This window comes from Chaetura pelagica, unplaced genomic scaffold (assembly GCF_000747805.2).
Source record: "Chaetura pelagica isolate M959 unplaced genomic scaffold, ChaPel_1.0 scaffold191, whole genome shotgun sequence".
Classification (NCBI taxonomy): domain Eukaryota; kingdom Metazoa; phylum Chordata; class Aves; order Apodiformes; family Apodidae; genus Chaetura; species Chaetura pelagica.
The window spans coordinates 1,092,713-1,102,112 of NW_009952440.1; the positions used below are offsets into that span (position 1 = coordinate 1,092,713).

General features: G+C 37.2%; 1 protein-coding gene across 1 annotated transcript in view; it reads right to left on the minus strand.

The window, feature by feature from the left end:
• The window catches only part of VCAN (versican), a 105,203-nt gene that overhangs the window by 26,073 nt on the left and 69,730 nt on the right, over nucleotides 1–9,400 (minus strand). The window contains exons 6-7 of the mRNA XM_010008396.1: nucleotides 4,430–4,543; nucleotides 2,214–2,327 (exon numbers count right to left, since the gene is read on the minus strand). Coding sequence (XP_010006698.1) covers nucleotides 2,214–2,327; nucleotides 4,430–4,543 — 228 coding nt within the window. The remainder of the gene's footprint in view (nucleotides 1–2,213; nucleotides 2,328–4,429; nucleotides 4,544–9,400) is intronic.

A 9,400-nucleotide genomic window follows, 5' to 3' on the forward strand; every position in this document is an offset into this window, starting at 1 on the left:
TGTGTATGAAGGGAGAGGAGAAGAAAAAGAAGAAAAAAAAAAAAAAAAAAAAAAAAAAGAGCAATGAAATATAATCTTGGTGTGCTCAGCCCCACCTTTCCTGTGGCACCAAGGTACTCATTCTGTCTTTCTGGCTGGTCTTTAAATCTACTGAGGTCAGGACTGGTGCCTTGTAATAAAGCCTGCTTGCCAGACAACCGTGTCTGAATCGCCAACACAGTTTTATTTTGTCTGGTGGAGTGGAAATTTGGCACTAAATGCTTTTCCCAAGTCCCAAACCACTGCAGGACTTTAAGTGGAGGAAATTTAAATTCCAAAGTTGAGTGAGCAGGGCTCTGGTTCTGATTGACAAACTCGGAAATGTTCCCATTAACCACCTAAAATGCACTCTCAGGTTGGTCATAAAAAGCAGCTTAAAGCTACCACAGTACTCAGAGCCACTCACTACTAGTGCTTGCAGGAATAAAGAGAAAGAGGAAGGGAGTGAGAACATTTATTTTGTTGTGAAAACACTGTCAACTTTAAATTTTAGAGAACAGATTCAGAAAGGCCTTTCAAATGACAAGGTTAGCCAGATTACTGAAAAAGTTAAACAGTGAAAAGTACTGGAACTGGTCAGGTGTAAGAGTTTTCAGCTCTAACAAACAAATCTCTTGCACTGGAAGAGTTTTCAAACTACCTTTCACTGAAGATGAGAAAAAAGCATGAAAATACACAATATTAATTAAATTAATCCAAAGGTCTTGTTCATTTACATGTAACCAAAACCATTCTGCTGAAGAAAAAAAAAAGAAGTATTTTCATAAGCTTTAGAAAGTACACTTTAAAAGAAATAAAATGTCTTCTTCCCATGGAAATGTCTTTATATTAATTTTACGGACAGAACAGATTTTGCTACCCTCTTCCTTCACCCACATGCATATATTTAGTAAGCATCTTGCAATCTAAATATTTCTTGTAAATACAGTGGGATTTCTTGCAAGTAATGTTATAACAATTCCAGAAACTTAGATATTTAATCTGATTTCAGTTGTCCAGTTCAGAAAGCTCTTTACAACTTCCTTGTAATCATGATTTAAGACCTCATTGCCCTCTACAACTACCTAAAAGGAGGTTGTAGGGAGATGAGTGTTGGCCTCTTCTCCCAAGGGAATAATGATTGGACCAGGGGAAATGTCCGAAGTTGTGTCAGGGGAGGTTCAGATTGGATATTAGGAAGAATTTCTATACTGAAAGTGTGGTCAGGCACTGGAACAGGCTGCCCAGGGAGGTGGTTCAGTCGCCATCCTTGGAGGTATTCAAGAAACGTGTAGATATAGCACTTCAGGGCATGCTCTAGTGGCACAGGTTGTGCAGAGTTTTATTGTGGGTGCTTTTTAGTGGAGTGTGTGGTTTTTTAGGTTGTGTTTGTGATTTGTTGGGGTTTTGGGGGTTTTTTTGTTTTGTTTTTTTTTTTTTTGTATTGATGGTTGGATCTCAGAGGTCCTTTCCAACCATGACAAATCTGTGATTCTGTGATCCTGCACCTACTCTTTGTAAAATTATCACAGAACAAATAGATTTGAAATTTCTGGCATGTAGTTGTCGAGGCTGCGGTCCCCAGTAGACTGATAAATAATCTGGCATATTCAGTAGACTATTCTTACTTTCCAGTGATGTTTGCTGGAAGTGATAGGTTCTGATATGTCTTTCAAACTGTATATTATAAAACAGAAGCTTGGTCAGACAATAAATAGCTCCGCTCCTGCTCATTATCGTATAAACATCACTACAGTAGTGAGAGAACTTCATTATGTGTCTTCCCTATAGTTTGCAAGCTAATATAAGCAGGCTGAGTTTGTCTTGGAACCACTTGAAAACTGTACAGTTGCTATTTACACAGAAAACTGCCCAGTGTGTAATTTTGTATTTGATAAAGAAATAAGGTAACTTCCACTCAGGTTTGCATATGGAGAGAGTTATCCACCTTATCCACCTGCAAAAGATGCTGCAGACATAACCTTAAATAAAAAGAAAAAAATGCTGAGCCACAAATCAGGGGAATCTGATATATTAAAAAAATATAATCTGTCCTTATCAGTGATGACTTCCCACAGATATTGACAGTTGCTTCCATCATCTCATTTTTAGGAGGCTTTGCCTAGTTATGCCAGAAGGGTGTTGAAATGGAAAGAGATTACCTCAGTCACCATAGATTAAAGGAAACACCTTACCTTGTTCACAGAGAGTCCCTATATAGCTTGGCAGACACATACAAGTAAAGGTATTGAGGCCATCTATACACGTGGCTCCATTCCGGCATGGGTTGGACTGGCATTCATCGATATCTACAACATACAGATAAAAATGTTTTTATAATCCACCCACCTCCTAGAAAGGAAATGCTATTCAACTTTAGCCATACTTATTAATAGGATCAGCTCAATCCAGAAGAATGAAGTATTGCAAAAGGTTCAAATGACCAGTTTACTCCCATGATAACTGATTTCACTGTGCACAACCTTCCTTTCTCTTCATCCACAAGCCAAGAAGCAGTTCACTCAGGAAATGTGACATTACTAATCCAAAATTTTATGTCCTGCACTCTGACTCATGAGTTAATTTCAAAAAACTAGACTTTCAGTTCCTCATTGTGTAACAGAGAAAGAAGTGATACTGTGCAGTCTGTGTTATTTTTCCGTACTGGTGTAAAATTTGACTTGAATGTGAGACTATGGCACTAAAAATTCTCATCAAGTACACTGCTAATTTCAGTCAGCAAAGGAGCACACCTCAGCATCTTATCAGTTTCTTATTTCTTTCTTGTCTAATCTTATCAAAATAAGGACAGAGCATCAGAAAGACAACCTCAATAAACACCAGCCAGATAGTAACATTCATAGTTGTGATCAGGTTTACTGATGAGCCTATGGCTCTAGAATAAACTAACCTTTCTCTCCCCTACTCTTCTGGCTGCTAAAATACTTTGTCTTCACCTTCCAAACGAGCACTAGTTCATTTAACAGAATTACTTTATTTGTGTATTTGCACAGATTATAAACTAGTATGTCTCTTTATAAAGATCACATGGTGTAATGACTGCTGTTCCTCAGAAACAATCACAACTTAAACTTCAATGCACATTTTGCAAACATATTTGTCCAAAGTCAACTGTTGCTAGTGACAAACTATTTAAATGTAAGAAGCTATACATATCTACAAACCAACAAACAGGTGTGCAGTCTTTGGAATAACTTCTGCATCATGTGAAAGGCTTTTTAAAAAATATTTTTATTTTAAAAAGCTGCTTCTATTCAAATTTTAGGCTAGGTTTTCTTTGTTCCAATCATTTGGAAATCTCTCAAGTCAATGTTTTATGCTCTTCATAGAGAATATCGCTGAATCTCAAGTCAAGGTTTTACAACATATATCCAGAATACTCCTGAATTCAGATTCCTTGATAAAGAAAAAACATGTAAAACAGCAACACTGGCCTAGGGAACTCACAAATGCATCAACATGAGCTAGGAAAGCAGCAAAAAAAAACTGGCTAATTATTTTTTTTAATCACACAGTCTTGCAGAACACAAAAGCCTCATAGTAATCCTGGCAACTATGCTGCACTGATACTGGTCTTTGGGTGGGTTTGTTTTGTTTTTTCTCACAAGGTATACAGGAGGAAATTAACTCATTTTAACCACATTGCATCTTTGTTTGGGTTTTTTCTTTCAAATTTAGCAGGCAGCTGTGTGACAAGCAAATCCATGGTATTTATCAGGGAAGGAAAATTACAACTTTTCAAAAGTTTAAATCAGCTTTACACTAAATAACCAAACTACCACTTTTATCATACTTTGGCTTGGTGGTTGGACAGAAAAGCTGGTTATTCTGAACTGTACTGGCAAGTCTCCTGGAACCCACAGTCGTAGCAGGTAAATATAGACGTCACAGGTAATTCAAAGAAGTCCTCCATTGGAAGAGTTACTAAAATACTAATTTATACCAAAGATGTATATTTACAATCCACTTGCAGTTTCCTTGAAAAAATATCAACCTGGCATCCAGTGCTTAGCTTCCCAGTTACATTTTGGATTAGTTTATTTTACCATCCCTTCAAATAATTACACAAACTCTAAGAACTACCCCAAATATTAATGTTTATTTGGTTTTATTTGATGTATTTATTAATTTCTTGTTATGAATTCTAGGTGATGCAGTTCATTTACAATTCTCTTATTTTTGTATCTGTACACATATGCGTGCTTTATGGGAAGAGAGAAAAGGGTGAGTGGACATCATTCATTCTACCGTTCTCTTCTTAAGTAAGGATTCACCACACCTTTTTAAAATGCCTATGTGTTTTTCAATATCTAAACACACCACCTCTGTCGAACTCACCCATGAAAACTTTAGACTTGACTTAATTAGCATCTAGATATCATCAGCTTACCTAATTCACACTGCTCGCCGTTGAAACCTGGCAAACATGTACAGATGTAAAAGGAACCACGTGGATAGCAGGTACCACCATTAAGGCAGGGATTGCTTTTGCATGGATCTTGGCCTGTTAAATGAGCAGAAAAAGAAAACTGACTCTAGTTTCAAGGAACTAGTGTCTTTTTGCTTTTTTGGAAGTAGAAATCTTTCTTCATTTCTGCACTAATGTTGCAGGCTTTACTGTAGATACAGAAGCTCTATTAACATAATAGGATATTGAGAACAAAACAGTTTTGTAAAACAGTAAAGATTTTCAGGCACCACTGTTTTCAACTTCAGCAACAATATGGCATTTACTATCGACCAGTATAAATAATCTTCAGATGTACCCTTTTTTTCCTATCAATTTATACTATATTTGGCAGTTATATTCTGTTGAGGATTTAGTTTGCATGACATGGCAATTAATTATAAGCTGAAAACAGTTAAAACATATGCAAAATGGATGAAAAATGCTTTGCTTTTTGGTGGGTTTTTTTTGGCAGGGTTAGTTTATGTAGAATGACTGGGTACACAGAACATACTGGCTAGCTGCTGTTTCACTTTGTTATATTTACTCAATCAATTCCTACAAAGTCTTATTTCTTTGAAAGTATGTTTTCACACATGCATATTTCCCATTTGTTTTTCTTAGAAACACACTTCAAGAATACAAGTAAAGGCATTGAGTATATTAATAGCTGAACTAAATATTAGGATAAAAGCTTACCTGCTGTGAAATCCTCTGTTGTTACAGGAGTTATCATTTAAACAGTTTTTCCTTGGAGAGCTTTATGCCTTCTAGTGATGCTTATTTCAATTGAGTTTAGATACCTAGACATTTGCATTTGATTTAATGCCTAGGAGCAATCACTCACACAAACAAGTACTCACTAGATAACAGATTCTAAGTATTAGCTTTTCAGAGTTAGAGGAAAATGTGAAGACGGTCCTTCCAATATACCAGAAGAAAACCCTGGCTTTTAATACTTACAAAATGGGTTTAAGAGAATACTGTAACCTAAATTAACTCAGAAACATGAGAAAAGTTTAAATTTTTTGTTATATTTCTCCAAAACATTCCAACTACAGTTTATGAAATAAGAGACAAGTAACATCTGCATTATTCCTGCAAGTTAGACTTCAAGGAAGTCTCCTTAAAGTACGAAGCTCTCTAGCTAGTCATTGGAAAGCAGAAGGTTCTGTTGAAAGCCTCCAGAGGAAAATTCCATCTACATAAATTTGGGATTGTAATTAAGTGGGCAGGATCTTCTTTTGGAGGGTTTGAAAAGAACCTGGTGATATCCATAAAATAGGGTGCTTGTTTTAGGACTGCTTCACTGCAAGTCACAAATGTAGGGTTATGTTAAACACCTAACAATGTTTATTGCGTGTTTACTGTCCATTTGTCCTCCTGTGGACCCTATATTTTTCCAGTAAACATATTCAAATTGACAGTTACCTGGATTATTTGAGGGAAAGAAAAAGAAAACTCTATAAAATTAAGCCAGTTCAGTTCTTTCTTCAGCTCTATCTCTATAAAATATGAATTGAAGCAACATTATTCATACTGACCCTACCCACATTATCTGTGTATTTGGTGAAATGTTGCCTAATAACTATTATGTAAAACAAAACACTGTGTCAAATGGTGTCTAAGTAGAAGATCTGTAATTTATAAGAGACAGTGACTGTATCAAACAGTTAAAGCTATAGACAGGCTGAAAACGTGGTCTCATCTTTTTCTTGTCTGGAAAGTCTTCTTGTGGGTTAAGAGAAATTAATTATTCTAGAAAATTCTGATTTGAAAATGTGCACCAAATCTGCTTCCTACTAAACTGCAAGATGTTATAAAACAACCTTAGCTCTAAACCAGTTATCTAAGTACTATCATGATACCAACACAGAAAAAACTATCAGATTGAACTGTATGTTGGAAATTGGAAAATTAAATATTTACAGCTGAATTCTCTATCACAATCAATGTTACCTTCCTGTATTTCAGAACTGGCTGGTCACCTCAAGTCTGATCCAGAGGTCCATGATGCAAACACTCAGGAAAGTTTACTGAGCTTGAGTATTGGTACCCTCATCCTTCTTCACTTTGTAGAGCTTACAATCATGTCAGTTTTAAAGCTTGAGGCTCACAAGTTCTGTTGTTATTTCACACGGTGCTCTGATTGTCCTACTTCTTATCAGAGTTAAGACACACATTTTAAATTATCACAACAAATATATACAACATACGGATCATAATATGGAAGTTACCTGGAATTTGCACTGCTGTGCCTTCAACTGAACCCACACTGGTGCCAATCAGGAAATCTGATCCATTAGTCACTTCCAGAAGGGAAAATGATGAAGTTATAAGTTCAATAGTATTTGGTTCCTCAGAGGTTACTGTGGTCTGCTCATTTTCATATGGACTATTTCCAGGGGCAGTACTGCTTGTTGCAATGTTAGAAGAAATTGTTGTGATCTCCTCTTGACCAAACAAAGCTGACTGTGTTTTTGTGCTTCTATCCAAAGGCTGTGAAGATGAATCCAGCATTGTAACTGCTTCCTGGTCAGGTTTGAACACCTCACTTTCAACACTATTGGGTGAATCTGAAACAGGTGTGGAAAACAGCCATGGGGTCTCAGTACTCCTGTCAACTTCTTGATGGGAGCTGTTCACTCTCCTTGAGGAAGCTTCAACTTTTACTGTGCTAACTTTTGGAATGTCTGTGCTAACTCTTTCTCCAAAATTCAGAAAAGCAGTAGGCAAGACATGTACTGATGGAGAATCTCCAGAAACAGAAGGTTCTTCCTCAACAGCCAAATCAGTTACAGAGGTTTCTGTCTCCTCTGTCCTGTCTGTTACAAATCTATTAAAATGAGGAGCACTTTCAGTAGTTGTGCTTTCTGGAACAGGCTTGGGAGAAAACTCAGGCAGAAAAGACATTGTTCTGTCCAGAAGGTCTGTAGTGGGTGGTTTATATGTTGCTGCAATATCAGAACTAACCTCTTTGAAGGTTCCATCTGAAGAGTGACCAGACTGATCTGAATCATTTGATGATGATGATGTACTTGGAATTATTACCTCAGGATACTCAGATACTCCATTAACTAACTGAACAGTTACTGAGGATTTAGGAGTTTGAGATACAGAATAAAAGGACACTGAATCTGTTTCTTCATACTCTGCTGATGCTGATTTTGTGTTTGTGTATATTGTAGGATGCTTTTCTTCATTCTTGCTGGATGATACAGTTGTCAGTTGGGATGTACGCTGAGTGGTGACACTACTTACATCAAGCATGTCAGTTGCCAAAGCCTTTTCTGTTTCAGTAGTTAAAACTGGTGTAAGAGAAGGAACCTCAGACTGCTTACCATCCGGTTCTTCTTGCCCCATTCCAGAAAAGCCTGAGACAGAGATTGTTTCACTTTCATCTGCTATTGCTTGGTTGTGTGCTGAAGTATTCAGCTCGTAGGTGCCTTCTGTTGTGCTTGTCACAACATGTTTAGACTCAGGAGGCACATGAGGGCTTACCAGCGATGGTACTGTAGGAAGGAAAACACCCAGTTCAGAGATTTTGGTAGTGATGTGAGTTTCTGTTGCAAAATTCATAGCATTCCCTGAACCCAAATCTTTGTCCTCTAATTTTGGTCTGTGCTCAGCTGTCACTGATTCACTACTTGTCTGACTGGAAGTAGTCAAAGAAATACTATCACCAGATACAAGTGTCTTCTCTTTGGTTATGGAAAATTTAGGTGTTGAACTATATTTCTCCCCTTCAGCTGTTATGCTATCATCACTGTCATATGTCGATTTTATGATAGGATTTGACATTGTCTGAACACTTATTATATCTTCAGGCATTGATTTTGAGTGATCCATGTCTATAATTGTTGTTTCTTTTGATGGGATTTGAAGTCGGTCTTCAATTAGTGTAATATCACCATAAACAGAAACGTTCATTATAACACTTCTTCTATCATCAATCATGGGAATAATTTTCTCATAGATCCTGGCATCAGTTATTTGTTCTTCTGATGTAGCTGTAGTTGACTGAACTTCAGAGAGATTTGCCATGATGTCTTTTTCTTCTGTAAAAAGGGTTGTTAATCCTGTGGTTACAGGCTGTGATCCACCTATCGGTGCCTCTGTTGTCATAACTTCAGAATAAACTTCTCCATGAACACCAGAAGAAGGATTTTGTTCTATGTTTGACACAGGGGGGATTGACAAATGAGTAAACATATCAGGGGAAGATGAATCTAAAACACCAACCCAGCCAGATCCTTCACCAGAGCTTTCGGGAAATACTCTGCCTGGCACTTTTGTTGTTGATGTTACAAGCGATTCTTCTGTTTCAATATTAGGAGTTCCACTTAGTATTACAGCAACAGGAGTTATGTCATCTTTAGTCAGCAAATGTGAAGTTTCCTCTTGAGAAACACCTTTAGAAGTAGCTGTTGTCCTATCTGTTTCATTTTCTCCTATCCTGTACTTAGTTTCCTTATTGTGAGGGTCTTCAATAGCAACAAAATAGTGTGTCATCTTGTTAATCTCTTTAGAACTGGAGCTCTTAGAACTCTCTTCTGCTAAAGCTGGGGAACTGGTGATCATTGATCTGGAGAACTGATCTGTTTCTGATAGTAGCTCAGTTACAGCACTTGTAACTTCTTCATTAACTTCAGCATTTGATTCAGTATTTCCTCTTTCAAAGGCTTCTGTGGAAAACTTAGTGTCAGTGGAAAGTTTTGGTCCCATGTTTGCAGCATGAGAAGTTTGAGGACTTGAAGTGGTCATGATTCCTTTGACAACAAATGGCACTACAGAAGGAATAACAGCAGTGTCATCTCCTGATCCTTGTCCTGAAAATAATAGATCATCAGTGAGGCCATTGTTTGTTAGTTTTTCTCCTTCAGGTGTCAGGAGGGATCTTGGAATACCCTTTGT